This window comes from Anabrus simplex, chromosome 1 (assembly GCF_040414725.1).
Source record: "Anabrus simplex isolate iqAnaSimp1 chromosome 1, ASM4041472v1, whole genome shotgun sequence".
NCBI lineage: Eukaryota > Metazoa > Arthropoda > Insecta > Orthoptera > Tettigoniidae > Anabrus > Anabrus simplex.
Window position 1 is genome coordinate 1,014,038,092 of NC_090265.1, and position 23,165 is coordinate 1,014,061,256.

The 23,165-nt window shown below is 38.3% G+C and overlaps 1 protein-coding gene across 1 annotated transcript in view; it reads right to left on the reverse strand.

The window, feature by feature from the left end:
- MED14 (mediator complex subunit 14) overlaps positions 1–23,165 on the reverse strand; it is a 286,657-nt gene that overhangs the window by 255,175 nt on the left and 8,317 nt on the right. Inside the window, exon 3 of the mRNA XM_068225329.1 lies at positions 19,840–19,972. Coding sequence (XP_068081430.1) covers positions 19,840–19,972 — 133 coding nt within the window. The remainder of the gene's footprint in view (positions 1–19,839; positions 19,973–23,165) is intronic.

Here is a 23,165-nt window from a genome sequence, read left to right on the forward strand (position 1 = left end):
TTCTATTATTCCATGATACTTATTTCATTTGGTTCACTGCCAATATCCATTTTTGTCTTCTTTCTTTTTTTTGTATTGAACATGAAAAACTTTACACAAGGATCGCTATATGATATGAATTATAGCAGTTCACAACACAACAGTTGCGTTTAGCATGACAAAGACATTCCATATTGCCTTTATATGTAAACTGCATGTTATAATATACTATTATACAGACAATTTTTTCTGTGAAACAATGCCACGTTCGTGCATGACCTGCACACTACCTCACTGTTTTGCCACCTTTAGCACTAGTAGTCACTTGCAAGTTCCCCATTAGTAACTGACCGGAATATAGAATATTTAACATCTATTATCTCAAATGACATTCCTCAATCACCATGAAAAGTGGTGACTGGACAATCTTCACCGTTGAGGTAATGGAGTGATACTAACTCATCTTTTGTTCCCCTCAGCCTACAACAGTTTACAACAAAGAAAAAACAATAAAGAAGTTACTTATGAGTGGACTAAAGATGACTTAGTTGTATCAACTTTAGATTGGCCCTCAGTGAATACAGTCACTATTGACCAAGGAAGGAGTCTCCTGGACTATGTTATGTAATTTTTTGATGAAGATATAAGCAGACAAAGTTATGCCAATTCATACACTGCAAGGTGGAATAGACTGGGTGGTTGCAATGAAAATGAAATGCTTGTGTTTACTGCAATTCTTCTCCTTAGCTGCTATTATAACAGACTCACCTGACGACTTCAAACTTCTGAGATCTCTACTGTGGAAACTGTGCGCTTTATTATCAACTGCATTCTTGCTATCCTGTCCCGCACCTATGCCTTATGGCATGATTAATCTCGCTTTTCGCCTATCAAACATTCTGGATGTATCTCTCACCTGTTCTAAGTTCCCTGGTCACTTGATATTCTCTTTTGTTTCTCATGCGTCATGCCTTCTACTCATGCTTCCTTGACCAGCTTTCTAACTTGAGGTTTGCATCATGCACATCTTTCATCTGTGAGTGTGCCATGGGCTGAGACATCACACCGTCTGGCAGTGAAGCTTAAGGCAGGACTTGATTCTAAACTTCTGATAATCACATTCACTGCAGACTTAGTCGCTGCCAAGTATTATGGACTATAATTTAAAGTTCTTTCTATACTTCAAATTTAACGGAATCTGTTTACTCATCTCATGGTAGAGCTTTCAACTTTAAATCAACTTTCTCAAAGGCAAATTCCTTTTCGCAGCTGATGGGATAGCACAATATTGAGGGGGTATTCTACAGCCAGCAAATTGCATCAACAGAAATGGCACTGTATTCAAAGGAACGTCAAAGTATCTTGTTTAAAACTACATTCTTAGGTTACTGAGTTGTAGAACAGATATTTCTGCATTTCCCCCCCTGTTTATTCTGTGTGTTCATCTCTTTGCTTATGTAATTTTACTCATAAGCTGGATTCCTATGATTAGTGAAAAAAATGTATAATCACTATCAGTGTTCAGGTTAATGATAAATAATAACTAGCTATCTTTGTAGTTAGCCCATTGATTCTTTCAAGCTTTATGAATTATTCATGTATTATCTAGGTCTTAAACCCACTCTTATATTTGATTTAGGCATTGTCTTGTACTGCCAACTGTCAAATGGCTTTCTCTCTTTTCCACAACATACGAAGGGCGTACTATACTGTTTAACACTTTATTTTTTTCAACCCAAATGAAGTTACATTACACATCAGTTGTTACGTCCACCTTCTCAACACAATCTCCTTGTAACTGTATGCACTTTTGCCATCGATGTGTCAGTCTCTCCAGACCTTCCCGAAACCATTCTTTAGGAGTGCTGCATACCATGCCTTGACAGCTGTGTCCAATTCTGCAAAATCCGCAAAACAGCGACCACACAGAGGTTTCTTTATGTTTCCGAACAGGTGATAATCACTTGGTTTGATATTTCTTTGGTGGTTGACTGCCCCTTTGTTTCCATTGCATTGATTGTTGTTTTGTCTGTGGCTCATGGTAATGGAGCCATGTCTCATCACCAGTCACAAGCCTTGCCATGAAGTCAGCTGGATCTTGATCATGACGTTGCAAGAGTTCTCCGCACACGTCCACACGCCTCTGCTTTTAGTCTGCAGACAAGAGTCTACGCACCCACGTGGATGACACCTTCCCCAACTGTAAGTGGCTGTGCACGATCAGCTGCAGGGTGTTTTGGCTAATTCCCGTGGCTGCCTCTATTTCCGTAAATGTGATGCATTTCTTTCATTGGATGACCTGTTCGACCCGGGCAATGTTGGCTGGTGTTGACACTGGTACATTCCTTCCAGAAATGGTTCCCTTGCCCACCGATGTGCGCCCTGTTTTCCAACCTTCCACCCACTGTTTTCTGTAATGGTGCATGTTCTCCACAGACTGCCACCAAGCGCCGATGAATTTCTGCAGTGGTCACGCCTTCTTTCCATACGAACCAAGTCGTATAGCACTGTCCCTGATGGTTACTTTTCATATTGTCTGCTCTTACGCCGACAGTGTTGTTACGAAATGGCTATGACAAGTGCATTCATTGACCCTGTGGGTGTGCTGCTACCAAACGGTGGAACAAGACACTAGTTACACGTCACTACCTTCAAAAGTGAAATGTGAACCATACCCGGACGTACAAAAAATAAAGTGTAAAACAATATAGTACGCCCCTCGTATAATTGTAAATTGTTTCGTAATTATTATTCACCTTCAGTATTAACTTGATTTGTTTCTGAGCAAAAACTAAGCTGGACCTTCAGTTCTCCTACTTCATTTTCTAGTGAGAGGACCTATGAGCGATAAATAAGGCGGTTTCAGAAATATTGTATAATCTTTCCTTTTGTGTAAAGCTTGAGTATGTCAACTCGCTAGGGAATTTCTTGGTAATTAACGTACCTTTACAGTTTTTTATAGACTACTCTGCGATGTCACACTAATTGATCTTTGTTCATCAACATTCTATTTATTCATTCTTGTTGTGCATCTACCCCTTGCACTTTATTATTATGAGGGTTTTGTACAGTAACCCTTTCCCTTTGGGTTTCACGTTTTATTCTTAGCATTTATAAGCGAGTATATATGTTCAAAATTTGTTTAATAGTTCAAATGCTGGTCGTGAAAAATGGTCTTGCTCTGATTTTATGGGACTTGTTTCTGAAACAGTCCTTTCCTTGGAACTAACTGTTGTATACAAGGAATCGTATACAGAAAACACAACATAAATTTATTGTTACATTAAGTTTTTACACAATATGTACATAAATGCAACTAAATTTTCTTGAAGCTGGATGAACTTGTAAGCAATTAATGATGGTATTACTGTAGACTGAGGGTCTGTGGAAATATACACTTTATATACATGAGAGTCTATATACATACGCATCTTATCTTGCGGAGATAGTCTGTCACATAAGAGAGAGTTCAAGATAGTCGAAAACTATCTGCCTTGAAGAATTACAAGTGTAACTTGCAATGAAAGTTCGTACTAACAGAATGCTAGTAGTTGCCGTAGGCTTGTCAGGAGCTGACATAAATGTTCACAATTAGTAGAATACTAATGTTAATGTCGGAGCCTAAGTGAGGACTGTGGGATGAGTAGAATACTGACATCGGGTCTCGACGTGGCTACAGGAAGCGGGAGGTGAGGCAGTGTCTAGAGGTGAGACCTGACAACCAGAATTTCAGTCCCCCTGGTCGATACACATGTTTAAGAGGGATAGCCTCCGTGCTCGAGTTGCAGTGTAATCTGGCGTTAGACACTGAGGAGTCCTCCTAAGGAGCGGAATGAAGCTTCCTTTTATAGCGCTGGCTGACGTCACAAGCAAGCGCACTGCAGTACCTCATAGAGTCTGGAAAGATCCGGGCTGTGGCGTGTTGCAGAGCTATCAGGCGCAGAGCTGAGATTGCGAAGGACACACAACACTAACCATCTTTGTAATGAGCCCAATAATCGTTTCTAGCTTTATGTCTTACCAACAGCATTACTCATCGTTTATATTTATGTTTCCTCACCTTTCTTCTTATGTCGACTGTTATGTTCTAAATCAAAGAAAAAAGTGGGGGGGAAATTTACTATTTAAGCAGAGATTATTACATGGGTGTTGTTCATGGAAAATTGCATGAATAATTATTTCAAGTCCTTGTCTTTTCTTTCTCCAGAAGTTTCCCTGATTGTAAATATTTCTATTGAGATTCAGATGTCTCCGCATTCCTTATTTTGACCAAGTTACTACCTTTCGTTCCTATCCACACTTCTGCATCCTGGGCCCTGCACCTCCCTGCTTGTCCTTTGATATACTCTGCTTAAGAAAAGAGAGAGAGAGAGAGGTAAAATTGGTTGTCTACTCAGGTGGAACTTTAAATATGACTGTACAGTCTCTCTACAGATCAGTACCATCACTAGTATCTTTATTATTGTATCAGTTGTAACCCTTAGTACAGTAGGGTAACTGAGCTCCAGTAATTTAATTACAGCTTGATAGCACCCACCTTACAGTATGATAGCAACCCCCACCCAGAGAATCTTTCACTATGTGGTGTTTCCTAGAAAAACTAATGTATTGGCAAGCAGAAAGTTACAGCCATAATGAACTTACAGTCAATGCTACATCAAGAGACAAGTTCCAAATTCCTTTTGCACCCTATGAATGGCACAATTCAACTGACAAATCAACTGCCACACATCTTGGAAGACATGACTGCAAATAATTCATTAAAGGTAGGTACCTGCCAACAGTTATTTCCGTTATATAATTACTGTATTTCCTCGTGTATTAGACCCTCTTACTTTCCCGCTTTTCTAGTTGCAAAAAGTAAGGAGCATCCAGTCGTTAAATCTCGCTACGAAGATTCACCTTACTTCATGCTCGACCACAAAGAAAAAAGGGATAAGGATTGCACATACAGTTTTATTTATACTATTATGCAATATCAGACCTAATACAAAAGAATTTAATGGCCAGTCATTTGTATCTGTCAACTGAGCAGTAGGCCTATCACACAGTAAATCACTGTTTTCATCTGAATTATAGTCGTTATGTTCTGCCAAATTCTCTGTTACCAGCATTGTAGTCATCCCAAATGACATTATTTTCACTGCCATTGAGAACATTCAATATCTCGTCTTTTTACAACTTTTAAAAATAGTTTATTCCCGATTATACAACACAAACAGTGATAATTTATTCGCAAGTGATTTCTGGAGATAGTGTCTGTTATTCCCGGTTGGTGCATGTGATGTAGAAGCCACCCATTCCAAATAAAGCCATGCTGTAGAAGCATGCCAACGCACCAGCTGATCACCAGCATATGTTACAAGTTGTACTTCCGAATGTAATATATAGTGACTGGGAACATTCTCTGGATAACTGCAGCTGCTGAAAGCCAGACCTTTATTTCTAAGTGTATTTCATGCTTGTTCTCTACATTTATCACACCAGGATTTACCTAAACATTTGTAACTGAGATAAGAGAGACCGCATTGTTTAGGTTAGGTATGCTATCAAGAGCCACAGTTCCAAGGGGAAAAGAATATAAATAAATAACAGGAAATTTCACCGCATTTATGGAGGTAATAAGTTTCATTATCATAATGTTTAATTTTGTATATTCGTTGTCTCCATTTTTTATTAATGCATAGTATATTTTGTTTGGCACCTATGAAAATTACCACTTTGTCAATAACATCGCCTGCTATATTAATTATTAATAATCTTGACCATGAAGGTCGGGATTGGATCCGTATTGAGTAACAGTGAATATGTTGGAAGATGGTCCGCCTAGTCACTAGTCAATAAATAGTATTGACTAGGCGGATCATGTTCCAACATATTCACTGCTATATTAATAGCAACAACCATGTATATTTCTTAACTAAAGTAAACTTGTGTCCTTATCCCGAGATGGTGCAGTTCTTTTTAGGCATGCCAGCAATGGAGGTGAAATACAGGTACCATTTTACCGCATATCAACCTTCCTAACATTCTAAATCTTTGACAGTACCGGGAATCGAACTCGAGCCCCAGAGAACGGCAGCTAATTGTGCTGTTACGCTGGTGGACATTCTTAACAAAACACAGATGTATAGCAAGACTGATGCATGCTTGCAGTGCGCGGATTGTACATATGAAACTGTTCAACTATATATCCGACATCATTGGAGCTGCAGTACACTATGAAGGCAGATATTTCTTAACTATGAAACACAAACGAACCGCATGACTTTGATGCATGTTTTCATTGTGCACATAGGATAGACAAAACTATTCACAAATTTGTGTGATGTCATTGGAGCTGCAGTACAGCAGGTATCCGCTTCGAAGCGGAATCGTTATTCTTCTTTGAATTACATTGAGGCGTCTTATATGTAAACTTTTTTCCCATTTTTTTGTCTCAAAAAGCTAGGGGGATTAATAACCGAAGAAATGAGCCTGTATTGGCTTTGGCCATGTGCTCAAAAACTGAAAATAAGTGTGACTGGTATGAAATAAAATTAGAGATGGAAGTAGAAATATTACTAAAGAAATATAAACAGATGAACCTCAGTTATACGTGTTAAAATAATGTAGAATTGAGAAAACGTAAAAAAATTTCTTATGACACTGCATTATTACATTACCGCTCAAACCACTGTATAAGAAAGCAAACACACATACTACAATAATTAAAGTACAGTACTGGCATACAGGCAGAGTAATAGTGCTTTACACTGGTTTTAAAAAATAATCAATTTTTCTATAATTTTTCCTCACAATCATACACTAGTTGATTTACACATGTACAGTGGTAATGTGTTCCATATCATAGGATATAAACTTGATGGTTTTGATCCGTATTGAATTGTGATCACAATAATGATTATTAAATTAATGCCATATGGTCCACCTTATTCAATACTATACTATGCAATATTTTTGTATTATAGACATGATGCTGTATAGGTTTTTGGGCTTATGCCGTGTCAAGAAAGTAGGGTGAAATTCTTTATGTTTCGCAGGGAACTGTGCCCTGCGTCCTCAGAAGAAATCTCGACTGTCCATGAGAAAGGCTTCCTAAACAATGACTCTTTAAAATGTAGACGTTATAATAGAAGTGGAAAATGGTACGTTCAGTCGCCACCAGATGGCTCCCAGGACTGGCATCGACTAAGCGGTTTCCACAACGTGTGTACATAACATATGAACTTGACAGGTGTATGATATAGACACAAGCCTGGAATGAGACATTTGGCGCCGAGGAACATACGAATTTGGAAAAAACCGAGATGAAATAACAATAGTGAAAGGACAGGGAAGGGAACTACCTACGTAAATTCTTAATGGCTGGCAACCAGGTATTACTTAATTGATAGCCGGTGTCCCTGTTGAAATTGTTACGATTTCTACATATTTCCATTGCTTCCCGTATAATGCTGGACCTGTAGTGTCTAGTGTGGGTAAGAGTTCGAGCATCTTGGAACATGACATCATGACCCACTCAGCCCGGCGGAATGAAACTGGACTACAACAGGGTAGTTTGTTCTCACTACAGTTATGCAAGGCTTGGATAGCTCTTGAAGACAAAAATGGTTAGAGAACATGGAATCTATTGACTTCAAGACATCAAGTAGACAATCTTGGTCACTACTGAGGAAATTGGGTAATGGTAAAACAACAGTTTGAGAGATACCCACAATAACTCCAAACAAGGTTACCACACATACAGCTTCTATATTGAAAGTAATAATAGATGTGAAGCATCTTCGACAAGTCCAGAGGGAACTGAAATATCTGAAAGAACACAGCCAACCAAGCTCAGATTATTCTCATCCCTTTTCTGCTGATGAGAGTGAAGCAGCCCTGAAGGACATGAAAGCTGGTAAAGCTCCAGGGTTTGGTGGGCTACATCCGGTATTTCTTATCTACTATTGTAAAAATGCACATTAAAGGTTGTGTAAGTTTGCTACTAACATTTTACAGACTGGTAAGATTCCTTCCTTATTGAAGCAAACAAAAATCATTCTTATTCTGAAGCCTAGGAAAAGCAATAGTAAACCAGAGAGTTACAGACCAATCGCCCTATTGAGCATATGTTACTAATTAGAACAACTTCTACTGGGGCCTATCCCACAAAAGTATGGTGTTGTACATTACAAGTTACTAGTGTGTGTTCTTGTAATGTATGGAGTTGTACATTTCTGTTCTCTTGTATATTACTAGTGAATTGTTACAAGTTTTACAAGTGACGACATATCAATAAACATACTTCGTCATAGCATGAATCAGCTGTTTATCTTCGCATACCATTCGTTGAATTAGGTTATGCTTGCCACATTTATCGTAATATCGTATTTAAGGTAAGTTATGCAGCAAAGATTCAAAGACTAATATTTCTATGAATTTCTTTTTTTTTTTTTTTTTTTTGCTACTTGCTTTACGTCGCACCGACACAGACAGGTCTTATGGCGACGATGGGACAGGAAAGGGCTAGGAGTGGGAAGGAAGCGGCTGTGGCCTTAATTAAGGTACAGCCCCAGCATTTGCCTGGTGTGAAAATGGGAAACCACAGAAAACCATTTTCAGGGCTGCCGACAGTGGGGCTCGAACCTACTATCTCCCGAATACTGGATACTGCCCGCACTTCAGCGACTGCAGCTATCGAGCTCGGTTATGAATTTCTTAATGCTACAATGTTATTTTTCAGTTTATTTCTTTGATGATAGGAAATTACTCTGTTCTTCCGCAATCCTCGCATATGTTCCATGATAGTCTGAGATACCTAGGTCTGTCATTAGGAATCAGATGCCGCTAATAACGATATTCGGCCGCCAAACTTAATTGTTACGAAATTGCAAACTCTGCATGAATTGTTAAAATGGTGTCAGGAGAACCAAGGTTATTCATTTTGAAGGAAATGGAAGGAAGGAAACATATTATTTCCGGTGCATTCTGCGAGAATCTGAAAAAACAAGTCAAAATAAATGGTTGGATGGAAATATTTGACTTGGGAAAAGCTCATGGAGCTTTTGAGGGGAAAATTTCGACTATGTAAGAGATATTCTGCTCATTAATGATTCCAGGAACATCCTTCTTGGAACATGTTTGTTCAGTATTTTCAGGCCAACAAAAAATTTGAAGAAATTTTATATCACTTATTGCAGCTACCACAGAATGTCCTACAGACCGAAGATTTTGACATCCCATGCATATCTGCAATGCCATGGTACTGACCACCACTTCCTAGCCAATGCAGTGTTGTTAGTAACTGTTGTTTAGCAGAGAGAGATTTATTTCTGTTCGTAGGATGTTTTAACCTAAATGTTCTTCCACTTGTATTGTGCTTAACCTAAAACTCTCATTGTATTCAAATACAGTGTTAAACTGGAAGTTTATTCTTTCCCTATACAGACGGTAGTTATAATTTTCATCACCATCACTATCACTACTGCTAGACCACAATTTATCCAAATGTATCTGAAATGAGTATATTTAAATAGCACTAGTACATTTATATATTATTGTCCTTTCATTGGTAGAGAATACTTCTCAATTCACTAGTAAGTTACTTGTACTAGTACTTTCGTGGAACACACCCATCCCAACTCACTGGTAATTTGTATGTAGGGAGTAGTAAAGTAAAACTGTAGAAAATCCTTTTGTGGAATAGGCCCCTGAACAGAATTGCTCCAAAACTACTAGCAGAAATATCCACATACAAGCAGGATTTCAGCCTCACCACAGCTGTACAGACAAGATGTTGTCACTGACGATGTTTATTGAAGCAGGATTCCAACAGTGCTTGAAGACGTCTGTGCCATTCATTGATCTTAACACTTTCGCTCCCGTAGAGGAGTATGGTCGTTTAAGCACAACCGTCTTCTATGGCCTGTAGAGGACTGAAGTAATTTAGCGCTCGTTCAGTGTAGCGCACTCCGATATGTTTGTGTTTTCGGAGACAAGAAGAGTTCCACCTAGAGGTTTCTTTCTCTTCTGGTAGATGACTCGAGTGTACAATCCTCCCTTTGTGTTCTTTTACTACTTATTGTATACATGCCAATTTTGGCGCTTCCCAAACTGATTCAAATTGCAATTGACGGTGTTTATGTAGTAGACAAAGCTTCAAACGAGTAAATTTTGTACTAATGAGAGTGCTTCTGGAAGGAAAAAAATGTGTGATATTTCGCACAATAATGACAGGTGATGATCTGATAGCTTCAGATAGTGAAAGTGAGTGTGATCACCGGTGCAGTTAAAGCACTGGAAGGGTGAATAGTAATCTGGGCAGGAATAATGACCGGGTTTCCTTTCAGTCATCCAACATCTCCAATATTTGACGTACATACAGGTGTGAATAAAAACAGTGAGGATAATGATGTTATCGCTTTTGTAAATATTTTTTCAATAATGATTTCTTTAATATGCACCAATGTAGAACTTAGCAAATAGGCAGCTTTTTAAAAATGGCTGGGCCACAGCAGTGGCAAGCTGCTCAGGCAGCTGGTAGCGAAGGCGTGAAGGCCGTCTACGACACTGTATGGAGAGGTCTAATTTACAAGATACTCGGAGTAATTCACTGCAAGACTGTTGTCAGTCTAGTCAATAACATGCTGAGTAACAAACTGTTTAGAGTTGTCAAGTGTAGTAGAGTTAGTGCACAAAGAAAACTAGGTGACAGACCACCACAAGGTTCTGTCCTAGCTCCACTCCTTTTCAGATGGAATATAGCTGAAATGCCTAGGACAAATCAAGGAAGTTTGGATATTCAGATAATTAGGCAATAGCCACAAGGAGCTCAAACACAGCAACAACTGAGTCCACACTACTCACAAGATATCTGAGTGTTCTAGACACCCATTCCTGCAAATGGAGACTCCAACCAAGCTTGACCAATTCTGATTTTTTTTTTTTTTTTTTTTTTTTTTTTTTTTCTTCCCATGTGAACAACCGCATTGTGAACAGGGATCTCAGAGTGTATTTTGATAATGTCCTCTTTCCACACAATCAATATCCCAAGAACCTGGGTGATACTTTGAACAGAATGTTCATTAACATTTGCTGAACACTACAGCAAAGCTAAGATCATGTCATCCAGAAACTATGCGGAACAACTTGGGGCTCTAATGCTTCAACTCTTTGCGCTTCAGCTATGGGTATTGTTCTATCTGCAGATCAATACAAGGTGTGCAGGTTAAAGGTAACATAATATAAAATTTAATAACTTGAGAAGTAGTGGAGACATTTATTTGCGGTTTGTTTCTACAAGTAGGGTAAATCAAACCCTCGATATGTGCACCATTATTGATGCGACAGACATGTAATCGATATTCCACTTCTCTCCAAGTGTTTTATAGCATTGTAGATGTAACATTTGTGATAGCTGCATGAATGCGATGATTCAGATCTGGTAGATCATGAACTGGTGTTTGGTACACTTGATTTTTGACAAACCCCCACAGGAAAAAATCAAGTGGCGTAATTTCGGGGCTTCTAGGGGGCCAAGCAACTGATGGACTACCTCTCCCAATCCAGCGATCTGGGAACTCACAATTAAAGAAATCCCTCACAACTTCCACATAATGGCATGGTGCACCATCTTAGTGAAAGATCAGGTCACGAGAAAGTTGTGGCACAACATACTGCTCCAACATGTCTAAGTAACGTGTTCCATTAACAGTTGGCTCCGCGAAGAAGAATGGGGCCAATAACCTTGTCCTACAATCCACACCACACGTTCACTCTCGGAGAGCCCAGTTTCAACTCTATCACTATGTGGGGGGATTCAGATCCCCATATGTGACAATTGTGCTTGTGTACCGTGCCAGAAATATGGAATGCAGCTTCGTCCGAGAAACAGACTGAATCAAGGAATGGCTCATTTCCATCAATTTTTGCCAGAATAGTCTCCGCGAATGCCTTCCATAGCGGCCTGTCCTGAGGTTTGATGTTCTGACGAAGCTGCAGTTGGTACGCCCGTAGGCACACCTTTTTTGGACGACATTGTGTACTGTCTAACGAGGTAACTGAAACTGCCTACTTGCTTGTCGAATTGACTTAAGAGCGCTCCGCTTGAAGGACTCATGGATTAAATCAACAGTAGCCTCTGAAACAGCGTGCTTGGCGTGGCGGCCCGACATCGACAGCAAGGTCCCAGATTCTCGAAGGTGCCTGTCCCATTTCATGATTGTTACGTAAGTGGGAACATCATCAGCTGGTAACAATCCATACTCACAATTAGAAACAGATTACAATCATAGATTACGAGTCCATACTCATACCAAAATCTACGTTGTACTAGTGTAACGGATTTCACCTCCGCGAACGAAAGCACATAGAACACCTTCTGCTGTGGAGTCCACATGGTTACTGGCACGCTTATCATGAACAATGCAGTTATGCGCATGCACATGTGGTACCACTGCCACCGCAAGCAAACACAGAAAACATTTTGAATTACCCTAGTTGTAGAAACATACTGCCAATAAATATCTCCATTATTTCTCAAGTTATAAAATTTTATATTATTATACCTTTAACCCGGATACCTTTTATTGTGCCCCCATGTGGTTACACAGCCCTCACGCCACGAAGACTGATACGGAAATCTACAAAACAATGCAACTGATCTCCGATACCAATAAGTGCAACCCCGTGCAATGACTTCCAGCTCTGAGCTACATCCCTCCATCTCATCTTTACAGGTGTAATGTTCTGGTCAAAGAGTAGCACAAGGTACTCCAAAATCAGCATCTTATTATACATCCTGACATATGTGACGCTTGTCTAACGAGACTTCGATCAAGACAGCTGCGAAACTAATCAGTGAGAACTTTGATATGGTGCGATGCTGGTCCCCAGATTGGAAGAATTTTGCTCCTCAGGAGTTTCAAGTCGCCTCTAAAGTTTCTGGATTTGACCTACCTCGCAGGACATGGTCAAAACTAAACCAGATCAAAACCAACTCTGGAGATTATGCGGACACTCCGTTTAAGTGGAACAAGTTACCTTCTCCGAAGTGCAACCATGCAGCCAATAGACAAATAGCGATGCAAGTCGGTCAAGATTTTCCTGTAAGAACATATGGAGGAGAATTCAAGGACTTCTGCATTAGTAGAATACATTTTGAACTTAGATTTTAGGTTGTGATTAACTTTGTTGGTTTTCCTGCGTTTTTTCCTTTCTAATAATCACCATCATCATCATCCTAAACCATCTCCAGTTTCCCGGGTGTGGTATATGAGCCTCCTCCATCTCATCCTGTCCTTGTACCATTCTTCCTCCACCAACTTGTCCCAATCATGACCTCTCAGCAGTACATCGCTCTTAACTTTGTGGCCTTCCCACGGGTCGTCTTCCTTCTACCTTTCTGTCAAATTCCTTCCTTGCAGTTCTGTTTACTGGCATCCTCTTCATGTGACCAAACCACTTCAGTCTTGATATCTGAATCTTATTGAGGAGAGAACCATATATTCCTACTTCTTCTCTAATTTTCTCATTCCTAATCTTGTCTTTCCTGGTTTTCTGGATCATAGTGCGTAGGAATTTCATTTCAGCTGCCTGAAGTTTGGAATTATCTCTACTGGTCAATGTTGTGGTTTCAAGACTGTATGTAAGAATTGGTGTATAATAGGACTTGTACAATGTCATTTTTGTTTTCATGGGTATTTGCTTATCCCACAGGAGGTGTTTTACCTGGTGGTAAAATTGTGTTGCCTTATTGATTCGATTGTTCACCTCATGTTTTGCTAGGTTGTCATTTGATATAACGCTACCCAAGTATTTGAAAACTGGAACGCTGTCCAGTTGAGCTTCATTTAACAGGACTATTGGTTCTGCTCCTTCCCCATACACTTTCATCACCACCGTCTTGGTCTTGCTGATGTTTGAACCATATTTCTTAAACTCCTCATTCCAGCTTTGTATTCTCTCTCCCAATTCCTCTTCTGAGTCACTCCAGATCGCAACATCATCTGCAAATGTGAAGGATTTGATATCTCCGTGTACTTTCCTTTTAATAGATTTCATTACTACATCCATTACAATAATAAATAATAAATAGATGTAAACATGTACTGTACAATTATTATTAATAACAATTAGTTATGGATGAAAGTGTGAAGGAGAAAAAGGTAAAATCATTATATAATTTCTCAGCCATGATTCATCTCCTATTACAATATCTGGTAAGTATACTGTATATCCACTGAATTACTTCATTCTATTCCTTTCTTTACAATACTTCTACAGTTGAACACTAACATTTTTATGTCATCCCTACGTGACTTCCAGTTTCCTGTACCCTTATCGGCGCTCCCTAGGCCACCCCGTTTCCCTGAATGTACCTCCCTATGAAGCTTCTAAACAAATTCCTTAACTTATATGTACCACTGCGGTTTAAGTGAAGGCCATATAAATGCAAATCCCTATCTCCTACCCACCCATTAACATCTAGAAATATCACTCCCAGTTTCCCACATACCCACTCATAGTCTCATTTAAATCCACCTTCCAATCAGTATCCCTCCTACACGGTATTCCACTGATAACAATCTCCACTACCTTAAAACTTCACCCATGCTGCATTTACCAGATCCATACATCCCCAAGTATGTTGGTACTTTTACCTGCTTGTCTTACGTTGTTAGTACCAACATGAAACACTACCACCTTCTCCTTTCCTTCCTCATTCTTTTCTACTTTCCTCAACATGTGCTTCAATCTAATTCCAGTATAACACTCTACCCTGGTTCCCTTTCCTCCACACACTTTCCCCACATGTCTAACAATGGAATCTTCCATGACCAGAGCCTCAATCCTATCCACCTCATTTGATCCCCTCCACTCCTGATCAGCCCTATCTTTCTGGAAGCTGCAGGAGCTACTTCCTCCTCCCTTTCCTCCATCCCATGACCCTGTTCCACCTGTCTTTTCCTATCCACTACTCCACATTTCCTTTTCCTACCTTTTCCCTTCCTCCTACTTCCACACTTCTCAACAACAGTTCCCTGTTCCTCATCTTCCCTTGGTTGTTCTACCTGCAGTGACTAGTACCAATTTCTCACCGACACCTGTCCTGTATTCTGATCCTGAATAGAGCCCTTAGCCTGCAATCTCCTTCCCCTTAACACATTAGACCACCTGACTTCTACAATTCCCCTACTGATGAATTCATTCAAGTCTTACAGTTTATATCGGACAAACACGTCATCATTTTATTACAAGACTAGCTGATGTACCCATGCTTCGCTACGGGATACTAAAAAATTCTGACTTTGTGGTCTTCCTAACTGAAGTCAACATAGATAATTACAAAAACGTCAGAATGTAACGATTAAAAGCAATGTTATCATATAAAATTGTCTACTTGATCAAATGAAAAACCTCACATTTTCTCACTTTAAACGAACAGTACCACGGTGACGATGTAACAGTCCAGAGTTTCAAAGCTGGAATGACCAGGATGAACCAGTATGTTACGTACCAGTAGTATCAGAAAATGTATGAATCAGAGTAATGGCACACTAAAGAAGAAAGTTATCTAACTCCCCAGCTACTTCCCGCCAATATTCAGGCAGGCTGTTACACTTGGTACGCCCGGGCGAGTTGGCCGTGTAGTCAGAGGCGCGCAGCTGTGAGTTGGCATCCGGGAGACAGTGAATTCGAACCACACTGTCGGCAGCCTTGAAGATGATATTCCGTGGTTTCCCATTTACACACCAGGTAAATGCTCTTATGTACCTTAATTAAGGCCAAGGCCGCATCCTTCACACTCCTAGCCCTTTCCTATACCATCGTCCCCATAAGACCTATCTGTGTCGGTGCAACATTAAGCAAATTTTTAAAAATACTTGGTACGCAGCAGTAATCCTATCTATCATAGATGAATGGCAACATAAGACACAAAGCACATCACAACAAACAATGGCGAATGTAATGTTATTGTTGATCAGTTTTATGAGCTTTCTATACTGTAGGTCTTCACATTTAGTTTTCCTTCGACTCTGTGATATTAGGGCAACTTATAAAATGATTTATAGTGTAGACTGTAGTTCCTTATTCTTCGACTTTACATACTGATTTTCATTCAATTCTGCTTACCCATTTTCTCGTGACTCAGCGGTGAATGTATAATGTAACTATTTAAAATAGTTTATTTGAATCCGCCTTGATCAATACTCTCATTAAATGAAAGAAAAAAACTATTTATTAAACCAAACATGTTTCGGGAAATCTCAACCATTCCCTTCCTCAGTGGTCAGATCAAAGAACAAAACATTATCACACAATCTTTCGTTTTACAATTTAAAGAAGTATTGACCTAATACACCATATCAAAGAGTAAAAAGAAATATTATAAAAATGATCAATACATAAAATTTTGGTTGAACTGAATGAGAATACTATATAAATTAAGGATCTTCAAGTTTTTCTTCTTTTCTTCTTTTTGCTCCTTAAATGATCATATGCTAGTCTGTACAGTGGGTTTTCTTCTGCACTTCATTTAAATTTGATTCAAAATTATTTTTTTGTGTAAGGTAAATTTCTAAATTTTCCAAAACTAATTAATTTTCCCTTTTTGGCCAAATGTAATAATTTCATGTCATTGGAAATGTCTGTAAATTTATGATTCATTTCAATCATATGTTCTCCCATTGCTGAATATCTTTTATGAACATGTTAATACGGTTAAACATAAAAGATATTCGGCAATGGGAGAACATATGATTGAAATGAATCATAAATTTACAGACATTTCCAATGACATGAAATTATTACATTCGGCCAAAAAGGGAAAATTAATTATTGTTTTGGAACATTTAGAAATTTACCTTACACAAAAAAATAATTTTGAATCAAATTTAAATGAGAGAAGTGCAGAAGAAAACCCACTGTACAGACTAGCATATGATCATTTAAGGAGCAAAAAGAAGAAAAGAAGAAAAACTTGAAGATCCTTAATTTATATAGTATTTTCATTCAGTTCAACCAAAATTTTATGTATTGATCATTTTTATAATATTTCTTTTTACTCTTTGATATGGTGTATTAGGACAATGCTTCTTTAAATTGTAAAACAAAAGATTGTGCGATAATGTTTTGTTCTTTGATCTGACCACTGAGGAAGGGAATGGTTGAGATTTCCCGAAACATGTTTGATTTAATAAATAGGTTTTTTTTGCATTTAATGAGAGTATTGATCAAGGCAGATTCAAATAAACTATTTTAAATAGTTACATTATACATTCAGACTAGTCAATACGGACCAAACACAATATTAACCTATCATGGTTAAGTTTATTAACTCAGTGGTGATACGGACTTAGTAAAAAAAATCCAAAGTCATAAATAACTCTGTGATTTTAGTCGATACGCTGACAATGTATAAAACATAAATGATTGGAAATTTAATGCTATATAACTTTAGTTATGTAGTATTTATCGATACGACCACTAATCACACAAATATTTGAGTATTAAATTTTAGGCCTTCCCATAAACTACCATTTCACTCAGCGTGAATAAAATTATTTATGGCCTAGATTATAGCGACTTAATCCATGGCTTTGCATACCGATTTTCATTAACATAGGACCACTAATAACATAAATATTTGAGAATTAAATTTTAGGCGTTTTCCTAAACTACCATTTGTCTCAGCGCGAATACAATTACTTTTAGTCCAGATTGTAGCGACTTATTTCCCGACTTTCCCTACCGATTTTCATTAAGATACAACCAGTAATAAGATAAATATTTGAGAGTTAAATTATAGGCATTCCCATAAACTACCATTTTACTCAGCATGAATACAATTATTTATGGTCTAGGTTATACAGACTTATTACCCTGAATTCGCATACCGATTTTCATTAAGATACGACCAATAATAACATAAAAATTTGAGAATTAAATTTGAGGCCTTCCCCTATACTACCATTTCACTCAGCGTGAATAAAATTATTTATGGCCTAGATTGTAGCGACTTATTCCCCGACTTTGCATACCAATTTTCATTAAATTCTCTTCAGCCGTTTTCTCGTGATGCGTGTACATACATACAGACAGACATTATGGAAAATTAAAAAGTGCGTTACCTTGTTACTGTGGACACGACTGATACAGAAATACCATCCTTTTTAAATTCTGAGCAATGTACAGACCAAACTCTTATTTTATATATATAGATACACAGAACACCACAATGCTAAAATACGTAACCATTTCTTAACCACGAGTGCTCATTATGAATGCGTCAATCATAATTACATTACAATAGATCAGGATCAAAGATTATATGTCTTGAACAAAAGGACCAATTACTCAATATTCTAGAACATAATTACATCAATATTGATCAAAAGAATCCCTCATGCAATTTAAACAAAATCATTGAAAAAAGAATATATTATTAGGGACCTTTATTCAGATTATGTGTAAACAAATTCTCATGTCTCGCCCCCAGCATACAAAGCCAACACCCCCTTCCACATACATTCCTCCTCCCACCTATACCTCCCTCCAACTTCCCCAACATACCCACCCTCCTCCCCTCAACATCACTCACCACCACCACTAACAAAACCTTGCCACTCACAACACGACAATTAAGTTAAGAATAACTCTCCTCAACCAACAGATCCCAAATGGGTAACATATATGTGTAAGTCCTGAGATAGTTTTTTTAAATATGTTTTTCCATATTTTTGCATGAGTTTGCTTTCATTTCTACCGGTTTATACCCCAGCAATATCATCTCCATTACAGATTGTACGGTTCAATTTGATGGCACACTGTAATTTCAACAGCACAAAATAGCAACTAAGTTATAATAATCTTACCTCCAAAAACCAATTACAACCAACAGCCCAAAGATATTTTAAGATACATTAATAATACGTAACAAGATATCATTTTAATAGAAGGACATCTGTCTATGTTTTATAAGAATGTCTTTAGTAACACCAATATGTCACAAGGAGCTTACAATAAGATTAATTTTAGGAAATTTGTATATTATTTTACCAGACTTGGTTTTTTAAAAATAACATACTTTTTAATTTAAATATCCACTGAAGATGACTCACACGAGTTGAAACATGTATGGATAATAATTTAGAAATGTCATCATCATAAATGAAATATATTTAACACGAGGATTGAGTAAACATTTACTCTGTGAAAGTGAGAACGTTAATACGGAATGTGTCTCCATTTACTCATAAAAATCATAATAGAGCAATAATTATCATAGTGGTACATTAATTAATATCATTCACTTTATTTAATGTTTCATTTTTTGTAAAAACAGTAGATTTGATATTTCCGTTGTTACATTTGATCAGTAACAGTGCAAGTGAGGTAGGGCCTATTAATAGAAATGGATCCCTGAATCATTGGACACAATCTCATTTTTAAATATACAAATAATTGTATTTTCTGTTTTGTATAGCCATAAAGTAATTACAGTTTTAAGCGAGCCAACTTGTATCTTCCTGAATTCATTTTTTAATATACATTTTATTGTTTATATTCTGTTTTGTACAATCATAAACAAATGGGTGTTTTAAGCAAGTCGCCTTGTAGTTTTACATGACTGTTAATATCACGGTCATAGTCACATGAACTCTAGTTTTACATGGAATGTAAACCACAAGAGTGCAACTTTGCTGTTTAAAAATTCCACGTGCATTAGCCAGGATTTGACCCATGGTGATCTTAATGAGAAGCCAGTGATTAAACCACTCGGCTATCATGCATCATAAATGGCAGTTTTAACAGCAAGCAACTAGTTGACCACCTGACTCTATAAAGGGAATTATCAACAACATTATCACTTACTGCTGATTTATCTACTTTTGAAGCACTGCTTGCCCACTTCACTAATGCCAACAACCTGACAAATAGCTGACGTGTTCTTGCAGCAAAATTGTGAATTTCAATCTTCCGTTCCATGTCCGTCTTGCGAGGAAGCCTGGACAAAACAAGAAAGAATATTATTACAACAACAATTTGAATGTAATATGAAAAGGATGACAAAATAATATAAAAATTAAGCTTCTGAAAAATGTTCAGGATTGAGTACTGAGACACAGGCATGCATTGTGTTCTCTCAGCTCATCCAGTTCAGTTCTGGTGAGCTAGCTCATCATCATGATATCTACAGTGCCACATGAAACAGATTGTGGCAAGATGCATTCCTGTTTGCCAAGCTGAGCTAGACATTAAACAATGGATGTCCCACCAATCAACACTTTAATAGGTACAATTTATACACATTTAACAAATAAGTACCAGTTTCAATTCCTTTGGAATCATCCTCAGCTTATACAATACATTAAATAAGAAGAAATTGAGATCAAAACACACATTACGAAAAATATATCTACTGAAATTAAGCCAGATTTTTAATCTCATAAAAGTCTGTGTATTATAAACGTACTAAATATAGCTTTCTTGAAGTCGAAATCGTCTGGATAAAAGTGTGTGCACACTTCATTAGATTAAAGACTGTCTTAAAATGTCTAATGTGTGCTTGAAAGGAATTTGCAGAAGTCTGTAGGGGTGAAATCATTTATTCGTGATCCTGCGAGGTTGTATAGCGTTTGCAAAACCCTTGTTAGAGTAGATACACTGCTTGCTAGTGAGTTTTCACTAAAGTTAAAACGCACATTGATATGGCACATTAAAAACACTATCTAAAATTTCTCAGGTTCAGAATTACAATCGCATTAATCTGAGATGCACGGAGTTACAATAACTTCAATAACATTTTTTCCATGCATGAATGGTAAAGAAATATAGTCGAATGTACAACAAAGATGAAAGTCATTATTTTGATTAAATATGGTAATTTTCATTAATTATATTAAACATTTAAGTCACAGGACAATTAAAAACTAAATTAAATGGAGCAAGTTATATAATTTAAAGATTGAAAAAGTAAAATATGGATAAAAAATAAATAAATTGTTGCTCTCAACTTGACTAGTGGAACAACATAATGTGACGACATGACAGGAAATGCAACCTAAGACACAGAGAATGGGTAATTATATGAATGTTTATGAACTGTGCGAAGACTTTGGATTCAGAACGTATTTGCAAGGATGACAAAGAAATGTCTAATGTGGCGTACGAAAGGGATACAGTCAGCACTAATTCATAACATAATAAGAACGTATATTGTCATTCTTAATTATAACTGAAAATGAGAAGAGGGTTTTGCGATCACTACACCTCATAGGATCACGAATAAACGAGGTCACCACAACAGACAATTCCACAAATTCTGTTCAAGCACACGTTATTTTTTTTGCTAGTTGTTTTACGTCGCACCGACACAGATAGGTCTTACGGCGACGATAGGACACGAAAGGGCTAGGAGTGGGAAGGAAGCGGCCGTGGCCTTAATTAAGAAGACATCCCTACAGCTTCAGCAATCTCCCACACTTTCAGTCGACGATCCTCCATGACCATTTTATGCACTTTTGCGATAAATTCTGGGGTCGTAACACTTTTTGGACATCCACTATGCGGATCATCATCGCAAGCTCTCCCGACCAAATTTAAACTTGCTGGTCCACTTGGTAACAGTTGAAAATGAACGAGCAGAGTCCCCCAGTGTGTTCTGAAAGTCGGCATGAATTTCCTTTGCTTTCATACCTTTCTTTACAAAGTATTTAATCACTGCTCGAATCTCAGTTTTTTCCATTGTCACAAATCACTACGCGGGAACAACAACAAAGAGTCGTCACTACCACACTCCTGCAGCTAGAGCACTGACGCGCCACGTGTTCGCTCGCTAAGGATGTGTGATTATTGCGCGGGAACCTTGTTGCTCTAGCACTGACATCTAGCGGTGATTCCGAGAACTTTTCAAACCGTCCTCGTAGTACCCGTTAGCGCCGCATAAAGCGCTGACGACTCGGGTAGCTGCTGGGCAAGGTCAGACCGCGTCAGTGGCTTGTCTGCCTGCTCTGTGCGAGGTTGCGTGATGCTAGCATTGCCTGTGTTGTGTCTGTGATCGTTTAAAATGTTTATACAAATTCAGAACCCCGCCAGTTGTGAAGTGAGGGCCATGATTAAATTTCTTAATGCGCGAAATGTTCGACCTTGTGATATTCATTGCCAATTAACAGAGGTGTATGGAGACAATGTGATGGACGAGTCGTCTGTTCAGCGCTGGTGTCGCAACTTCAACCTGGGGAGGGGGAATACACACGATGAGGAGCATTCAGGGAGACCATCTGTCATTACAGACCAACTGCTGAACACAGTAGACGAATGCGTGAGGAACGATCAGCGCGTCACAATTGATGAACTCTGTGAACATTTTCCTAATGTGTCTCGAACAATTGTTCATAAAACTGTCAAAGACCATCTGCATTATTCAAAAATCTGTGCAAGGTGAGTCACTTGCATGCTTACATAGGAGCACAAAACCAAGCATATGGCTGCAGCACTGACGTTTCTGGGACGTTATTCCGATGAAGGAGACTCTTTCCTGACTCGCATTATTACTGGGGACAAAACATGGGTTTGTTATGCATCACCTGAGAGTAAACGACAGTTAATGGAGTGGCATCATGCTCATTCACCAACAAAACCAAAAAAATTCAAGACAGTTCTGTCCACCATGAAACTCATGGCAACCGTTTTCTGGGATCGCCGAGGTGTACTGCTCATTGATTTTATGGCCCGTGGAGACACAATTAATGCTAATGCGTATTGTGAAACACTAAAGAAATTATGGCGGGCAATACAAAATCGACGGCGAGGTCTATTGTCTACAGGCGTCACTCTCCTTCATGACAATGCCAGTCCTCATGCAGCAGCGATAACACAACAAATTTTGCAGCAATTCAAGTGGGAAACCTTCAACCATCCCCCGTATAGCCCAGACTTGGCCCATTCAGATTTTCATCCCTTTACGAAGCTTAAAGACTTTCTGGCGGGAAAAAGATTTGACAGTGATGAAAAACTTAAACGAGCCGTGACTACGTATCTCAACAGGCTGGCGGCAGAGGACTATGACTCTGGAATACAAAAACTCGTCCCACGTTATGACAAATGTCTAAATTTGCTTGGAGATTATGTGGAGAAGTAGTGTAAAGTATGCTCTTTCCAATAAAAATGTGTATATTTGTTAATATTTACTCCTGTGT